The sequence below is a fragment of the Amblyomma mixtum genome, chromosome 9 (assembly GCF_055824585.1).
Source record: "Amblyomma mixtum isolate Tamu chromosome 9, ASM5582458v1, whole genome shotgun sequence".
Lineage (NCBI taxonomy): Eukaryota > Metazoa > Arthropoda > Arachnida > Ixodida > Ixodidae > Amblyomma > Amblyomma mixtum.
This window is the reverse complement of record NC_143020.1, coordinates 51,182,934-51,202,227: the sequence shown is the minus strand read 5'-3', so window position 1 is coordinate 51,202,227 and position 19,294 is coordinate 51,182,934. Positions and strand designations below refer to the sequence as shown.

Below are 19,294 nucleotides of genomic sequence, written 5' to 3'. Positions count from 1 at the left end.
TAAAGTTATTACCCCACGTGCTATGTTGCTGTTGAATTTGACATTTTGCTCGGGGTTGAAAGAACTACTGGCTATATCTCTCTGTATGTTTGGTACTAGAAGTACCCGGCCGCACGTGGGAAAACAGAGCGGAGGTATACCACCCATAAAGAAACGTTTTGATTTTATTCGTTTATTCGTTTATTTTATTCTTGCTTTTTACGAGGACGCTCGTTCAGTGTATAAAAGGTGAAGCTTTTCGCCAGGGTTTTCAATTCTTGCAGCAGAAGCCATGAACGCCGGATTCTCTTCAGTCATCGTGGCAGTTTTCCTCGCTGCCCTTGCAAGTTGCCAAGAGTGTGGTAAGACATTATTTCCATGGATTGTATGTGGTCCGCATTTAAGAAGAGATGGACATTGCAGGCGAAAAATCTTGTAAATTATCAGCACTGAGAAACTTTTTCGAAAACTCATCATTCAAGTGCAATGTTTTTCTCTCATGGCCACGATTTTATTTTCTGGCTGAATAATCCACAAAAGATGGACCGCTTCAAAAGCGGAACGTCCTACATCACTCCTCAGTTGCGTTTTTTTGGTATGAATAGCAGTCAGGAAAGGTGCAACAATATTTAAAGACCAATGAAAAGCAACATGACTGAGAATATCAGAAAGACGCACCATAAATGTTACAGAAAACGAATTTGAGCTATTAATGAGCCTAGAATTCATTCCGCTCTGAATATCTCATATAACTATAATCCGGTAGAAATGGTTTTATTCCGGTTTAATGTCCCGAAGCAACTCAGGCTATGAGGGACGCCGTAGTGAAGGGCTCCGGAAATTTCGACCCTCTGAAGTTCTTTAACGTGCACTGACATCGCACATTAGACGGGCCTCTATAATTTCGCCTTCATCGAAATTCAGCTGCCGCGCCCGGGATCGAACCCGCGTCTTTAGGGTCAGCAGTCGAGCACCGTAACCACTAAGCCATCGCGGCGGGGCAATCCGATAGAAATAGCAAATATGCCATAATCGGTAATAAGTAACGATTTGATCCCGTGGTTGTGATGTAATGGTGCTTAGTTTTCAGCTTCCTGTATTGCTTGTTTTTGTGCGTTCTATTGCTGAGTACGAAAACCATCCAAAATGAGAAATCTCCCACTTGCGAGTAGATGAAGAAAATAAAGAACATAATGCGAAAACATAAAAATAAGACGAGCTTAAATCCCACTCACGCGCGAAATCTGTATTTTTGAAGAGAAGATATAATTTTCAAGACAAATGCACCATAAAGCGCTTTCATGGTCGGGTGTCCCTTCGGAACGTTGTACGTGTTCTACCACCTAGTTGAGGCTCCCGCTACCTAACCACATGGGCCATATTCGAGGGTTCACAAACAAAACACTTGTTCAACCATTTCGACGCTTCGAGTCTCGGCTCCGCGGATATTATCCAGAGTCTAGAAGAAGGACAAGCTTTGCTGAAAACGTCAAACCGAAATAAATCACTGCCTAAACCAAGCATTTGTCAACCTCACATATATATGTATGTATACATAATGATAAAATATGCAGACACACACTCTACAACATAACAGGAGTTTACTGATGTTTCGACTGGATAGCACGCATCTTTATTGTTTCATACCAGTATTTGTAGGGGTTGGGAAGAGGCTGCTAAAATGCACCCGACGTAGTACCTGAAATCAAACCTTAAAGCAAAAAATACTGTAAATATTGTACGTGGGCTTTTTCAGCGCGGAATGAGGCATAACCGGCAAGGATGTACCGTAGCCGCACTCTGGGCACACCACAAAACACTGGAAAGGATACACGCACTGCAGAATGCACAAATAACAGTTGCTATTCGAGTGCAGTTTATGGCAGGTTCACCGTACAGGGCACTTCGAACAGAGGCTGGGGTAGTTGCTGGCACCACAAATACGCTCTCCCCGTCACCCTCTATTCGAGCAGCCTCTGAGATAGTAAGCATGGAGACTGACACAGAACACGTAGCGGGGAGAAAACTTGGTACCTTAAACATGCGTCCCAGCCTTGGGACTGCCTCATACCTCTTCAGTTAAATGCGTATCAATATCATTACGAGGACCATCGTGTTTTCTTCCAAACGGTGTTCCGAGGTGTTCATCTGTGTACCAAAGCTGAAAACCAAGCCTTAAAAGTCTTCTCTTACTTGGACACCGTTACCTTATTCACCGCCTCCACACGCTCTAAGGGATCACATTTCGTATTTTTGTTAGCCCTTCAGCAAATCTTCTCATGGGAACACTTTATTACACCCGCCACCGTCACCACCGTATGCTCAGCGCCGACGCCTTTGCACTGCGGCGTTGAAGGAGCGCCTTTGGTTTTCGTTTGCCGCTTTTCCTGTGCAGTTTCTTCTTCATAGCGCTACCGCTAATCCTCCATCCCCGTTCGTGCTGATTCCTTTGTATTTTTTCTCCGTCGTCTGCGTATTCTGTCCCTCCCTTGTACTTTTCTCCACGTTTTCTGCTCATAGTAAGTTACCGTTTTACAGTTGTGTGCACGTCTGGATCATTTTAAAAAGCTAATCTGCACCACTCTAGTGGCCTATCCCTGCTAGAAAACTACAATAATTGTCTCTTCATCTATATATATATATATATATATATATATATATATATATATATATATATATATACACACACATATATACGCGTATATGCACCCTACGATATGTGTACGATATGTAAAGCTCAAGTATCAACAGCTGACACCTACAAGGCATCCCCGGACCGCCGCAAGTCTCTTGGCGCAGCCATACCCGAGGAGTCCCAGAATACAGAACGCTAGTTTTGTGAAGTATGTCAATGGAGCTCAGGTATTTAGGTAGATATGCGCTCCACCAACTCAGTAGTCTTTTTGCATTTGAAAATGTTTAAAAAATTTCCCGCTCTTCAAATTTTGCTCTACTTAGCTGATTGTGCGAGTTTTCATTTGTTTACAAAAGAGTACAGCGCAAAGCTCGATCTAATTCCAAACAAATTATGAATTTCTTCTTTCAGAGGACCCTCCGAAATGCACCTATCCAGACGGTATGTGTTCAAGTTTTATATCTCTCTGCTATATGGTTTCTGTTTTAGAATTCTCTCAACTTTCTCGAGCTAATCAATGTTGTTCAGTTTATACAGAATATCTGTGCGCAAAACAAGAAGTACACTGGCACTTTGGGAGCGTGTGTGTTGAGAGGATGGGGAAGAAATTCTACCATTTCTTCAAATATAGGGGTTGAAGACGAAGCACAAACTCGCTTATCGAACCTAGAATGCTGAATAAGAAGCGTGGAAAGCAGAAGGCGGCCACTCCTTGCAAACAAGCATTACGTCCTGTGCAGAATTCATGATTAACAGTTTTCATGGAATGTTTTCAGCAAACAAACATGTCGGCACAATCTCCTAATATTACAACCTCGGAAAATTGGTTGGTTGACAGGCTTGGGAGTTTAAAATCCCGAAAAAACAAGGATGTACATATTATATACTAAACAAATACTATACATACTACGTAGATTACTTTATACTGTACATTTTATGCGCCATTTAAAATTCTTGCCTGTTTCTAGTTACGTATTCAGGGAAGTTTGCAATATGCGATTTCATAACCGTATCATAGAATTGTTCATACACAATGCTCTCTCTGCGGAGATCTAGCTAACCACGGAAAACCGCAAAAAACTTTTGCGCACTTTAAGTTTTGCATCCAAATGTCGTTCATTGGTACTTGTCGCCGATTAAAAAGCAGGTTCTAATAAAAACAATCAAGCCAAAACAATGTTTAGGAAATGGGGGGTCTCCTTAGCTTTATATATTGTACAAAATATTTGATTGCAGAGCTAAATTGGTCATTTCGAGCTGCCTTTAATTATGCACAAGAGCCTAATTAATCCTGCTGAAGTATTGAAACTGTGTAGCATTAGTGGGAAGTAACAGAGTGAATTAAAAACGACAAATCAAAAGGCAATTATAAATTTTTGACCAATAACATGATACCGCTACACAGAAGCAGTGGCACGCCACTGCAGTAAGCATGGACTCTCTTTCTTAAGGGCCTTACCATGGAAGATGTAGAGCGGGATTAGGAAAGAAATATGTGTGTGAGCGTTCATGACAAAGTTGTGGAGTTATGCCGAGATCTTGGTGGCTCTTCCATGCAGGTTGCGAGGAACCTCAAAGAGTTGGACCATGCAAGGCGCTTGAGCCGAAGTACTATTTCAACTCTACAACCAGGAAATGCGAGCCCTTCAAATGGGGAGGATGCTGCCCAAACTGCAACAATTTCCAAGAGCAGGATGAATGCGAAAAAAACTGCCTGTGAAAATAATAACATGCAGCTCGCTGTCTGCTCTCTGGGATCCGAGTAGGCCAAAAACACAGATAGCATGAAGAAATAAAAGTTTCAAAAAAATGTTTACATTGAATGTTTAGTTGCTGCGCGACGTCAATGTGCCACGCTGGTGACATATTAGGCGCAGTACGAAATATCTGACTGTCATTCTAAATTCGAGGTGGAGTGGAAATCTGCCAGTGACGAATGCCCTTCAATAAGAATTTTAAGGAAGGGGCGTCCATAAGCTTACATGTCGACGATACAAAATATCCTTACCGAAAGGTGTATGCGGCCTATCATCTGTACTATTATGAAAACCACACCTTCCATTGTGGCCAGTCAGCTTTACTACTGAGCAGTGCACCAGATGAAACACACATGCTTTGACAGCGGTGCCGGTTAAGCACACATTCAACAGGAAACCTCCACCAATGGGCGTCCTCTCATTTTGATAGCCTTTCATTCCAGTGAAGACCAGGGGAATAACAGTGTTGTCGCTATGTGAAACACAGCTCTCTCCTTGACCCTTTGTCTAGCTGCGATATCATCTCTATATGTTTAACACGGCGGACTACAGCTGGAGGCGAGGGTTAGAGTTGGGGTTCGGGCACTGCTAGACGAATTCGCGGACAAGTCGACACCCGTTCCACCAGGAGAGGAGTGCCGTCGAGTGTTAAATTTCGGTGATAAGAGAAAGTGGAAGGCTGGGTTCGGATACATTCTATACAACCTCAACCGCAATTGGGAGAGTCTCTTCGCCGCACTCGTTGCAATGTTTAGATGGCTCTCATTCCATACAGCCATTAGAGGAAGGGTGGCCCTTGCCATGAACGCGGTGTCCTGATAACTTTTGCACGAAGACACACCACCGAACTTATGGACACGGCGCCACGTGAAGATTGTGGGGACGCACTCGCCCCCCGTTGTTCGCTTTCCTGCATTGCATCACAACTGTGGTTAGCTCCCCCGCAAGGCACCCGCCTCAGTTGTGTTACTTTAACTAACAGCGAAGGGCGCTCGCGTCTCAGCGACACCAGCGCCACGGATGGCGTTTTGCTGCGCGCGCGAGGGGGGAGAGACTGCTCCCTTCTGCTCGGCATCGGGGAATTACGCGGACGCGTCGCACCAATCTTCGCCGCGGGCGCCTCGTGTCGGAACATGCTCCCGCCAATTCTCCCGTCCAGCCTCGGAGTTTTCCCCTTTGCCCTAGCGTGGGCGAATGTTCACTCGTAACCGTGCTGGTGAGTCGGACATCCTCGATTCTTCAATGTATTTTGTTGTAGAAATAAATGCCTTGTTTGCCAGCCAGTGTGTCGTTCCTTGTTCCTTTGTTCGCTCGGTAGAGCTCGCGACCACGGGGTGGGGTCCGCGCGGTTTTGAACTGTGTCAGCCGCGGTTAAACGGGGAGAAGGTATTTATCTCCCCAATTTAAACCCCACAAGATCCACCGGAAATAGACCCTTTTGTGCTCAAACGTCAAGGCGACCTTATTTAGGGGCTGCCGACGGGAGCTTTTTGAGGCCACTTTCTCGCAGCCGGCGTTTCCCTCGATCAAGCGAATGCGTCGGGTCGGCAGCTGATTGAGGGCGGTGTTTTTGGACAGATTACTCGCCGAAATCGGGCGGCCGCATCTGTTGGCTCCTGCTCTACATCGCCGTCGGGCACCGGGCGGCGGAGCCCCGCCCCTAGTGAGAGCGCGACGACGCTTCACGTGACAAAATATTGCAGCTGCAAGTGAGCGAGACATGACGCTGCGTAGCGGCGGCGAGGATGCGCGGGTTCGCGGGCGCGAAGAATTTTTTGCGGAAGCAACACTACACGAGTCACCGAGTCATTTCGCAGAGCGGACGCAAGGCCATACTGCGCATGCGCGAGGACGGCGCACAGCTGGCGAACGCCGCCGTCGCTACGCAGGTGAGGTGCCGCCGCCGCGCTCGCCAGTTGCGCACGCTCAGTAGCGGCTCATAGCTAGCGTGCCGAGGCCGCCGCCGCGGCCGCGCGCTCCCCACTGACTCTCTCTCTCTCTCTCTCCTCGTTGCTTTCACAATCCTCCAGGTTTAACGAGAGCTAAACCACTGCCACTGCCAAGCCAACGCCAGCTATGAAGGTACAGAGAGCGGATCACTGTTTTATTTTGTGAAGTCATATACCGGCTGTCTCAGCTAAACTTGGTCTTTTAGAGCTTCGATTTTTACACTTTGCGCGGTATAAAAGTTAAGCGAATTCCTATCATGGGCGCTGAAGTAGCACCACTGTGAAGGAGTATATTTTCAATTCCGCGCGGTTTCTTGTAGAGCTTTTAAATAAAGCTACACGGACGGTGCTTTGTTGAAAGCACGCCAGCAACTATTTTGCAAGGTAATGTACATTATTCTAAATAAATGTTTTTCCCGTAGCCAACATTTAAATAGCCAGCAAGGTAGGTTAAGCTAATTAACCATCTATGCACAATGTAAAAAAAAATTGGACTGCACATTTACACTCCGCCTTAAGGTCATTCCCTATTATACGTCAACAGATACCGGTGAACCCACATCCGCTTCCTGGCACAGTGGTGCAGCGGTTAAACACTGTAGTTAAGCGCTGCACTGGTATGGCAGGTGCTTCAACCGGCGGGGCTAGTGTGGCCTAGGTTGCTTTGCCCAAGTGACCAATCATTAACTTAGCTGCCACCTGCTTGGCGGGCAGGTTGTTATAACGTCCCAAGGTCACGTGACCTAAGTGGCCTCCTTGCTGTCAAGGTTGCTATTTGGGGACCACCTGCCCGACCCGTGCTTTTGATTTTTCACTCGCCACGCCAAAAAGCCCTTACGATAGGCCACCCCTTCATGCACCTTCTCATTGGCGCGCCTAGCGGTATTTTTGTGGTTCTTGGCAAGGGTGCCTGCTATGATTAAGTAGCGATACTACTTGGAACACCACTCAAGAATACATGATGAAATATCTTAATGCCGAAAAATCCTGCCCATTTGGGTAGTAGCAGCTGCAGCAGCGGTGACATAGCTGTCTGCGGGGCAGCGGTACAAAGGTCGCAATGCGTGAAAGTCATGAATATCGCTGACATGGAACTCTAGGCTGTAAACTTGGGAGGTGTGCGAGATGCAGCACAGTCGCGCAGCGGACTTTCGAGATAATGGTCGGAAAGTTCTTCTCCTAACGAACATCATGACAAGGTGATTACTGCATAACGACTGATATTTGTTATGAAAAAGAACTGATTCTGGCCATGAGAAAACAGAAACACAGTAGCCACACAATGATCAGACAGTCTTTTCCTAAAGGATACTCGGCAATGAAACATACTGATACTATCAATCAGGTGATTTAGAAAGGCGAAGAATATAACCAACCCCTGTATATAGCGTTCATTGATTACGCGAAAGCTTTTGACTCAGCGGAAACCTCAGCAGTCATGCAGACACTGGTAAGTCCCGATGTAGAAGAGTCTTATGCAAAAAATAGCGGAACTACAGCTCCCGTAATTATTAGTGAAGTTTCTAATGATATTCCAATGAAGAAGGGTGCCAGGCCATTCGCCGCCTGTTTACGGAGTGTGTTCCGAGATATGAATTGGAAACTGTTGGGGATAACAGATAATGGAAGGTACCTAAGCAATTTACGATTCACTAGTGATATTCCCTGCTAAGTTCCTTAGGAGATGAGCTGCAAAACACGATCAATGAGATCGACAGGCAGAACAGACCTATAGGCCTTAAAATTAACATGCACGAAACCAAAGTAATGTTGAACAGTTTCGCAAGGGACAGCAGTTAAGAAATGGTAGCGAGGTGCTGGAAGTGGTTAGGCAATACGTCTACTTAGCAGGTAGAGGCACTCAACCGGATCATGAGAGGGAAGTAACTAGAAGAATAACAATGGGGTGGAGCACACATGGCAGGTTTTCTCAGATCATGAGTGGCAGTTTACCAATATCCCTCAAGAGAAAAGTATACAACGGATGTATCTTGCCGGCACTCACCTATGGGGCAAAAACGTGGAGCGTAACGAAACGAGTTCAGCTTAACTTAAGAACAGAGCAGCGCTACGGGAAGTAAAACTGTCGGTGTAACGTTAAAAGATCGGACGCGGTCGGAATGGATGAGGGAACAAAAAGTGCTAATTTTATCCTAGTCGAAATCGAAAGGAAGAAATAGACTTGGGCGGGGCATTTAATGCGAAGGCAGGATAACCGCTGGTCTTTAAGGTTAACGGAGTGTACTCCAAGAGAAGGCAAGCGAAGCAGGTTGTGGGAAAAAGTTAGGTGGAAAGATGAGAGTAAGAAGTTTGTTGGGTTACGGTGCTACAGTTGGCTAAGGGCAGGGTTAATTGGAGAGACTTGAAGGAGGCCTTTGCCCTGAAGTGGGCGTAGTCAGGCTGATGATGATGATGATATTGTAATTCAGGTAAAGCTCTCAGATAAGAGCCTAGAAAAGAGTACGAAGATGACAGCATACGGCCAGCCGCGTTGATCGGTGGATTGGGAGGGTGATGGGGTTCTGCAGTAACTGGAACACGGTCAGTGTCAAGAGGAGCGATTTCACAGCAACCAAGACGGGAGTCTGCCACCACAAAATGCCGGACGAGAGTCCATGGGTCGAGAAGGCCACATTCAGAAATGACTGTGACCCAATGTTCCCTTTGACGGTAGCCACGTTATGGGCCAGTGCAACTTTGGGGGTCAGCAGAAGATCGGCAAGTGGTGCAAGTACGCTGCCCTCATTGCGGATAGACGGCGGGAGAAGCAGGGAAAGAAAGATGTGGCTTAGGATTGGAGAGAAACTTGGTTGGGAGAACGGAATTGGAGCGAAGAGGACAAGAGTGCGGGGTCGGTGATTGGATGATCGAGGTGCTGCACGCCTTGCGAGCAATCAATAAGAAATGATTGTTCTGATAGTTTTGCGTGAACACCAACAGAAAGCGTCACCATAAGCTACCACCACTCAGTTGCTGATAAGAGCTAAATAATAGAGTGAAAGAAGGCACAGCCCTGCATGCATTTGTTGAGAAGCCGCCAGTCCCACAGGAAGGACTTTTGCTTGAACCACTAATATAAGCAATTACAGAACGAATGAATTGTTCGATTAAATGACCACCGAGTATCGTTTTCAAATTACCTCGTTATATGCTTTCTGCTATACTGTTAGGTCTGTCACGAGATAAAAATATGTTTTGACTCCAGCGTTTATTAGTTAGCGTGAAAAAACAGTTAGCGTGAAAGGGGCACACACACCAGAGCATGCACTTCCAACTTTTATTTCAAAAGTCATAAATCTTTTTATACCCACTACCACCACCACCTAGAAAAAGCACATTACAAAACCAAACCTTTTATCTGCGTAGAATCTCACATTCAGTGCATGATATCAAGGTGCCGGAACATGGGCAGAGGCTAAGAAACAGCGAAAACATTCAACATTCTATCAAGTGGTAAAAAAAACAGGTGGTCAGATGAAAATCAATAACAACCACGAAAGTAGAACCAAAGTTAAAACAATGAAAACGAAGATAATGCCAACAAGAAACACGGTAAAATAGTGAGGGTGAAACCATAAATACCGAAGATAAAACCAATTACGTGTAAGAAACAACAAGAATGGTGGGCGCAGGGCTCAAAATGACGGTGCGATTCTGTACCTTCAAAAATTACATTTTACTATCTGAAAGCGGAATGGACGGTGTCTTCGCACATTCTTTGCGAAAGAGTGCAGGACAAAGTGCGAGCACACCGTGAATCCTACTTAAACGCACTCTCGTGATGTGCATCGGACATCGCGCTCAACATCAACATCCATCTGCGGCGCGAACAGATGAGTTCACCTTAATCTCGGTCGATACTAAACCGGAGTCTACGAACGTTGCCATGCTTTCCGATGACAATGGAAAGCATAACCATGAGCCAACCAGGCTAAGCGAACGCTTGCGCATGTCTACTGTGTTTATGTACTGAAAACCATACCAATTATTTTAAGGTTCTTTAGATTATTTCGGCCATTGTTCGTTTTCATTGGACCGTTATTTATATAGTGTTCCTGTTAATATCCTTCCTTGCCTGTTTCCCATCTCTGGTGTTTTATTAGCTTTTCCGTACCGATCCTGATGTTTCGTATGTTAGCCAAAGCGAACACACAGCACGCGCAGCGATGGCAATGCCGCCGCTGACCAGAATGTTCATCTTCGTCTTTACAATACATAAAAAGGATCTCAGCAGCCACCAAAACCGAGGAGCAATGGGATATGTTTCTATTTTTTCTCAGTGGTGTTAATCGATAGCAGATTAACAGTGCAAATATTTTATCACGTAATGATAAATTATTAGAAAACAAAAGAAAAACAACGAGCACATTCCGCTGGTGGGATCCAAAGTCGTGACCTCCAAATTTTTCGTTTTCGCGCTATAACAACTAAGCTAAGGCGACCGCTGTGCAATCTTCTGCTTTCAAGCATATTTCCGTTTCCTGCAACCTCGCCGTGACAGTGTTTATCAATGCAGCCTTTAACAATAGCAGGGGACATAGTAGGTGTGTGCAGTAACTTAGCGAGGGCTTCGTTTCTGGCAGTCTTGATGCCTTAAGTAGAATAAGAGGGTTATCGCTAAGCTTGTGCCGTTACGTTCGATGATGTCTAAGTCACACTCCGGACAATATAGGATGTACTACACTCGCCGTATATGGAGGAGGGTGTAGCTTGTGAAAACCCTCAAGGTTAGTTACAGGCAACATAGATACCCTCGAAAGCAGATGGAAAAGCCGTCACCGTAACTCAGTTCGGAGAATACCGGACGTCGAATTGGAACGTTATGGGTTCGGATCCCACTAGTGGAATATTTGTTTTTTCTCCTGTGTTCTAGTCAATTACCTTGAATGATTAGATAATTACAATCTCCCATTGATTCATATCACAAAAATGGAAACATTCCTGTGTGCTGCCAGGTGTGAGTGGCGGTGGGCTTCTTTCCCAGAAGTAAGGCTTGGGTTTCTCGTATGTGACTGGCTTATTTAATACGAATAATTGCTTACCCTTCATAGGTTGGCAGCGTAAGCTGAGTAGTTGAATAAAATTTATATTGTTTACGCATACTGCGAGCTGCACAATTTCAATGATATCATTACGCAGGAATCGTGAATGTTACGAATTGTAAGCATGTATGTAACAATTTACATTAAGTCACCCTTCTAAAATACCGCATCAGCGGTGTTTGCAGCAGTCCCAGCGACTGACTGTTAGTGCTTCTGTCGACCTCATCCGCGAGCACCGGCCACTCCTCGATTCGACCAGTGCATGCACCTTTTATATGGAGCCCTCGACCCCTACGCCCCACATGGAGTCGTCATTGGCACGTCGTTTCCGCGCTCTATCGCTAGCGCGGCGTTTAGTAGCAGTATCGTGTGTTGTAGCTTCATTAATGCTGGACGACCTTAGGCATGCTTCGCGTAATCCTGTCGTAATACTGTGGGACCCTGTGGGATCGACAATCCTGCGGCATCGACAAAGACTACCTGCTGTTTCCGCACGTCCGAGTACAATGGCGCAGCAGTCGTCACTTGCTGTCGCTGTCTCAGCTCCTCACTATATGTACAGCAGCTAATCATTAGTCAAGAAAATTGTAGAAACAGCTATCGCTATTAAAGCCTAATTTAATGTCAAGAAGTCAAGGCGTTTTAGAGCCAATAAGAAATGGTTTCGTTTGGTTTATGGGGTTTAGCGTCCCAAAGCGACTCAGGCTATGAGAGACGCCGTAGTGAAGGGCTCCGAAAATTTTGACCACATGGGGTTCTTTAACGTGCACTGCGCACAGTACACGGCCCACTAGAATATCGCTTCCAGCGAAAATCGACTGCCGCGGCCGGTAAAGAACCCGCGTCTATCGGCTCAGCAGCCGAACGCCATAACCGCTGAGCCATCGTGGCGGCTCAATAACAAATGAAGATAACAAAAACTTGCAATTGAAAATTAAAAAAAAAACAGGCCCGTAACAACTTCTTTTTAAAAATGTCGCTTTTATTTATGTTCTTCTTTGACAACACTTAACCACGCATCATGTTCTGCGCAAAAGAACACTGCATGCACACGCTGCGATGTTGTTACGCAGAGTTGAAAACAGTCCTGAGCCCAGTGCGAAAGAAACACATAACACTGATATTTTAGTCACGAGGTTCATTTCAATCAATCAATGTATCAATCAATCAATCAATCAATCAATCAATCAATCAATCAATCAATCAATAAATCAATCAATCAATCAATCAATCAGTTTATTCTGCACTGCAAAGACATTTTACAGATTCAGGCCTGCCGAAGCATCATTGGGCTTCTATGGCAGCGCCTGGCAGGTAGCGGCAAGTCGCGTGCGACGCTTTACAAAATAAGATTAGCCGAAAGCAACAGAAAAATAGGAACAGCAAAAAAACGTTCAAACACATCACACTTCACAGTTAACCGGAAAAAACGCTGAATACACTAAACTACATCAACAACAAATGTATATCAGACAATGTAGGAGATGAAAGTCCAGGGATATCACCATGAAAGGAACAGCGAGAGGAAACAGGCGATAAATTATAATATAAACTAGAATGAAAAGCAAAGTAAATTTACAATTTGAAATAATCGCTTCCACCAGAGCTTAGTTGAGGGATTCATACAGGAAACCACAGAGCACATGGCAACGCAGGTCTTTATTTTCTGCAACATAATCGTCACCGTGCAGCTCACATCTAACGTGCAGAGCAGTCGCATAGTAATTTTTCTACCGCTGAGGCCGTTAATGGCTGCATGTAGACACCATCTATTGTGCTTCATACTATTTACAGAAATTTTCTCGAGTAACATTCGTGATTCGATCAGTGTGAACTAATAGCATATTGAAACTGGAAATTGGTTTTGAACAAAGGAATTGACGCAGAACCTGTCTGACATAACCGAACTGCGGCGTAAAGGAAGAGATAAAGAAGGGAGTGAAATAACAAAATAACTAGTGCTTTAGCTTTGTTTAAACCGAGATAGAAGGCGCAGCATCACGATGCTTTAGCCTGGCAAAGCCTTGTTATTCTGTTCGTTGACCGTTTCTTTCGCATTTTGGAGCTAAACCATCGTGAAGCTACCGCTTCTAGTGGGTTTAGCCAAAGCTAAAGCGAGATTAACTATTTTAAACTGTCTCGTTGTTTAACTAATGAACACACTTCTAACGTGAAGCAATGCCTTTTATTGTTGATGATTCTTGGTGACAGCTACGATTAAACTGTGGTTGTCGGTAAATAACTTTGTCTTGGTGGAAATCTTCGAAACATTAAGCGAGGCTTGGATTGGTTCTCTCCGTAAGACGAGATCCCTTATTATTTTTATTTCTTGATAGGTTGCCCCAACCTAATGTATGTATGACGAGATCAAAGTAAGTACTACATTGAGTTGTATGCTTTGGTTCAAACTGGGTCAGTTCTAGGCTAAAACGCTTATTTAGCTTAGATGGGGCCAGACAAGGGCAAGTGCCCGTTGTATCTAGAGCCTAGACACCCTTGTTCAGTATTAGACTCCATGGCTCTGACTGCAAGGATACTCCACAGCTGCTATTTATGCGCGCCTGCACGCATGGCGTCACGGACTAGCACGTGAACAGCCCATGGGGACTTCGTGCGTAGGCGCACTGCCGCTCAGGCGCCTAACACGTGAACACTACTTGTGGAATTCGTGCTAAGGTGCTGCTCTGCTGCAGCCCTGACGGCTCGGCCTAGCACGTGAACACGATATGTGCACTTCGTGCCAGGCGCGCCGGTGCTACTTTAGTTATCTACTGGTTCAGGAGGGCGTGACCTCATGGCTTAGCATGTGAACACCGCATATTTGGTTTGGTTTGGTTTATTGGGGTTTAACGTCCCAAAGCGACTCAGTCTATGAGGGACGCCGTAGTGAAGGCCTCTGGAAATTTCGACAACCTGGGGTTCTTTTGCATGCACTGACATCGAACAGTACACAGGCCTCTATAATTTCGCCTCCCGCGTCTTTCGGGTGAGGAGCCGAGCGCCGTAACCACTGAGCCACCGTGGCGGGGCTGAACACCGCATGTAGACTAATACCCCTGTTACACGGGCACTTACAACGGCCGTTAACGCAAACGGCAGTTGAACGCCGTAACGACCGTGGGAACGGAACAGTGGTGGCTGCCTCACTCGGCACTTTACATGTTCGGTCGGTTCAGTTCCGTTTCGGCGATTTATCACGTGACACGAACTTTTTACATCACCAACTCAAAAAAATTTTGTTTCTCTATTTATTTTCTGCGCTACATGCTGTACAGTGTGTTTTTCTAACTATTTGCAAGAGCTGCTTGCAAAACAAGCGGAGAAGCTTATTTTGCCGATTCAATACGATTTATGGCGTTGCGGAATGGCTGCATTTGTTGTGGTACTACAGTACTGCCTATTGTGGTTTCAATGTGGTGGAGTGTCCCATTTCACGTTCCATCGCTTGTACTAACCGCAGCACCACTGTGCATTTCTTTTTGTCATTCGTATCGCGAGTGCCCGTCTGCGCGATTCAGCAGGTGCTGTGTTGAACGTTTTGCGACTTCGCGATGCGAACCCGAGAAAGCTGTGGAATGGCGCTTAGCCGGCCGCTTCATGAATGCGACCGTGATCGTCCACCCGATTTGCTTCTCCTGGTTGCGCACTACGAGGCCTTGTCAGCAAAAAGGGCTGAACTGCAAGCTGTGCGCGTTCAGAAAGCGTCTGTCAAAAAGAAGCGGAAGGCGGCAGAGAGGCGGTGTCGCAGCCTCGCTGCACTCGCTGTGGCGATGTCTGCCAGGCAAAGGAGTGTGTGGACGCTTTCCAGACCACCGTCTTGGTACAACACCACCGTGCCGACGTTGTCGGATGAAGACTTCAAGGCCAACTTTCGCGTGACCTGTTCCACATTTGCATACATCGTGAGCTCGTGTCCCTCACTAACACGGGAGGATACGAACATGCGAGCTTGCATACCCCTACACCAGCGCGTCGCGCTCTCTCTCTGTACAGACTCGCCACATTGGCACAGGAAAGGACTGTGGCGCATCTTTTCGGCGTGGGTCGGCCATCCGTGAACCTGATCTTCCGCGAGTTTTGTGACGTTGTCGTAGATGTTCTCGAGCCCCAGGTTGTGCGGTTTCCGTCACTGAACAATGTTAGAAATCACGTGCGACAGTTGGAAGCCTGCACAGGCCTTCCGCAGGGCTTTGGCGCGATGGACAGTTGCCATATAAAAGTCCCGTCACCCAAAGAAGACGCGCAGGACTATTACAACTACAGGGGCTGGTACAGCATAATTTTGCTTGCTGTTGTAGACTCCTGCTAAAGGCAAAGGAGACAAGACAGTAAACTATGCGTGAAAAAAAAATAAAATAAAAAATAATAATAAAAAAAATAGAACAGAATAAGGTATGGAAAAAGTAAAACTGTATACAATAAAGGAATAATGAAGGAACAGAAGCCGAGACCCGAAAAAAGAAAAAATAAATAAATAAATAAAATATATTTTAGAGATAAGAAAGTGGAAAAAGAAAAGGTAAACGGAAAAAAAAAACTAAATTTGAAGATAAACGACAGGGAATACCAATACTGGGTCTCGACTGAAGACTAAAAAGGTCGCGCTCGAGACGCCCGCACTCGATCTGGTAGAGCGCGGCTGATTTCTGACACAATACGGAGCAGAATTTCCGACGCACGGCGATCATCTAACCACCGCCGCCAAACAGTGTGGCGACCAGCATTCTGATCCGCAAAACCCGGGAGCTGCTGCGCCAAATCCCTTGTGATGGGACATGAGGATAGATAATGGCTGACATCCCCGACAGAGTGACCACAAGGACACTCTGCCGAAGGTGCCAGACCAAAACGATGAAAGTAAGCTGGAAACCGGCCATGACCGGTAAGCAGTCACAAGTGGTCTGGGAGGAGGAAAAGATGCAGGCAAATGAAGGACGTCGGGCACCCATTCATAAATACCCGTGCCTGCATTAGATTCTCGCCACCACACCGACCACCGCAAATTAACGACTTCACGAAAAGCACGACGAACTGTTGCCCTCAAACGCAGCGCCAACCTCACCCGCGGCGAACGATTGGCCCGCGACGCAACAATGTCAGCAACCTCGTTGCCCAGGACTCCCGAGTGAGCCGGGACGTGAAAAATTTTGATGGGGCGCCTCCGGGCAATGGTGGACAAAGAATCCTTCAGATCGGCCACCCGGCAATCGGTGGTGTGATAAACCGAGAGTGCCGCAAGGAGAGAGAGAGAGTCCGTATAAACATAAACGGCAGACTCTCCAGGCAACTCACGCACATGCCCAAGCGCCTCCCTGAAGGCAACCACCTCCGTGCAATAGGCACCAGAGGCACCCTCAACACGAAACCGACCGACAGCCCGAATGCGAAGCCCGGCCGCGAAAACAGCGAATGCGGCGCCCGCGGCGGTCGGCGTATAAGAACCGTCGGTGTAGACATGAACGCCCGGCAACGACGCCATCATCGCCGCAGCGCGCACATCCAACCGCACGTGCTGAAAAGCAACCACCGCCGCCGGATGCTGGAGAGAGTCATCATACGGTCTCTCGGCCTCGGTCGCAATGAACTGTCTCGCACCAAAAGAGACATTGCGGCTAAGAGCAAAAAGCTCAAACTCCGCGTTCAGCCGATCCAGGTCGAGAGCTAGCGGCGGCGCGTGCAGAAGAATCTGCAGCGCCCTCGTGCTAGTCGTGGAATAAGCACCCGCTAACGCCAAAAGCGGAGCTCTCTGCACCGATAAAATGCGCGCGCGAAGACCTGAGTGGGGACACTCAGTCCACCACACCGGCGACGCGTAAGCGAGCGTGGGCAACACGACCTGGCGATAAAGCACCCGCAAACGGGGAGGTGCCGGCATGCCGCTAAGCCGCAAAAAGGTACTAAGGCGCGCAGAGAGCTTCTCGGCACGCTCCTTGAGCCTGTCGCCATGGGGAATGAAGGAGAGAGTGCGGTCGAAGACGACGCCCAGCACCCTGACCGCTGGCCGAAAAGGCAAGCGTACACCGTCAAGGTGGACTGCGGGCATTGTGCGTCCCATACCCCTACGAGGAGGAGAAATGAGAACGCACACCGTCTTCTCCCGTGTGATGGTAATCCTCGTCTCCTTCGCCCAAGACGCGACCCGACCGAGCGCATCCTCCGCCAAAACCTCAATCTCCTTTCTGCTGGGACCAGGCACAAGAACGACAACGTCGTCCGCATAAGCCTGGACCGACACACCCCGTGGCATCTCCACCGATAGAAGGCCACGCACCACTACGTTCCATAGAAGAGGCGACAGCGGGGAACCCTGCGGACTGCCTAAGGTGGGACGCGCAACCGCGTCGCCCGCACAAGAGCGGTACACCACCTCTCGATCGGAAAGAAATGATCGGAGCAGCGTGCAGAGATTCCGCGGACATCCCCAAGCACTGAGCGAACTCAGCACCAGAGGATGCCACACGCTATCGAAAGCCCCCTTGAAATCTATGGCAACTAGCAGCACGTGCAGGCCGCCGTCCCGCAACGAACGCAATTTTGAAACCAGGGCGTAGAGCGAGTGAACCGCCCCCCGACCCCTGGTGAAACCGAATTGCGCCTCATGATGCAGCCCACGACTAGCCAGAAAATGATACAGCCGCCCGTACAGCAGACGCTCCAGCACCTTACCGAGCGTCGAATTCATCACGACCGGGCGATAAGATGACGTGGCATCAGGCGGCCGGCCAGGTTTGGGAAAAAAAATAATGCGCCCGCGACGCCAAGACAAAGGAAAATAACCCAATTTCAAAGCCGAATTAAAAAGAAACAAAAAGAAATTTGGATGACTTGCCCAAAGCTCACGGACCACGCGTGGCGTGATCCCGTCCAATCCCGACGCCGTACCAATCTTCACCCGCGCCACCGCCAGCGCCGTCTCTCCAAACGTGAAGGGTACGTCGTCGGGACCTCCCAAATCGGATCTCAATACCGCCGCGCGCATCACCGCATGCTCGGGTGAGTCCTGAGCAACATCATCAGATGGGACCTGAGCATTCAAAAGAAGCTCCGCCGTCTCCAGCAGAGAACTGGTAAACGTGCCATCCGGCCGAACAAGAGGGGGCAAAATCACCGGTCCTCTCATTCGACCAAAAGCCTGTTTAAAAGGACGGCCATATAAATTTTCAAGTGTCGCCTGTCGCGCCAACTCGCGCGCAGCGGCCTCACGCGCAGCAGCAACCCGGTTCCTAAAACTGGTCAAAGCCTTATTAAAGGCCGCCCGGTAAACCGGACGGAGCGGCTCGGTTCGACAGCGCTGAAACCTGCGTCGAAGTGCGCGAACACACCGGCGCTCAGCCTGCAGCTCCACAGTCCACCACTCCGCCCGCCTGACCGCCGCCCCGCCTGAACCAGCACGACTAACCGATGACTGTCTGTGACGCTCCTTGTCAAATATAGAGTAAAATTTTTCCATTATTCGATCGAGTGCCGCTCCCGAAGCTAAGCACGCACCCTGAATCGTCCTGAAAAAATCATTGTTTACTAAGTTTCTAATTAGTCGCGTCGTACCGGCGTGCGTCAGCCTACGTTCCCTGGCGGTCCCCCCGCCACCACCAATGTGTACATGTATGTGTTTATGTTCGGAGAGTGTTTCGACATCTGAAACGGACCAACGCACCCCCGCCAGCACTAAACTCGGCGTGGCGAGAGTGACGTCGATCCAACTGTCAGTGTATTTTGTTGTGTATGTGGGAGGGGACGCTGGATCATTGAGAACTACAAGGCCCGAACTCATTGCAAAGCTAAGAAGCTCACCCCCCCCGCGCATCACAAACACCCGGACCCCAAACCTCATGTTTTGCGTTAAAATCCCCCGCCACTACCGCGGGCAGTCCGGGCGCGAGCATCAAAGCATGCTCCACCACTCCCAGGACGGGCGACATAGGAGAATGAGGG

The 19,294-nt window shown here is 47.7% G+C and overlaps 1 protein-coding gene across 1 annotated transcript; it reads left to right on the top strand.

The window, feature by feature from the left end:
• Positions 1-271: 271 nt before the first annotated feature.
• LOC149328965 (kunitz-like toxin PcKuz1) lies at positions 272-4,334 on the top strand. Its single transcript, XM_089560951.1, has 3 exons — positions 272-341; positions 3,026-3,055; positions 4,174-4,334. Exons 1-3 carry the CDS (start codon positions 272-274, stop codon positions 4,332-4,334), a joined length of 261 nt encoding a protein of 86 aa, XP_089417077.1.
• Positions 4,335-19,294: the final 14,960 nt, after the last annotated feature.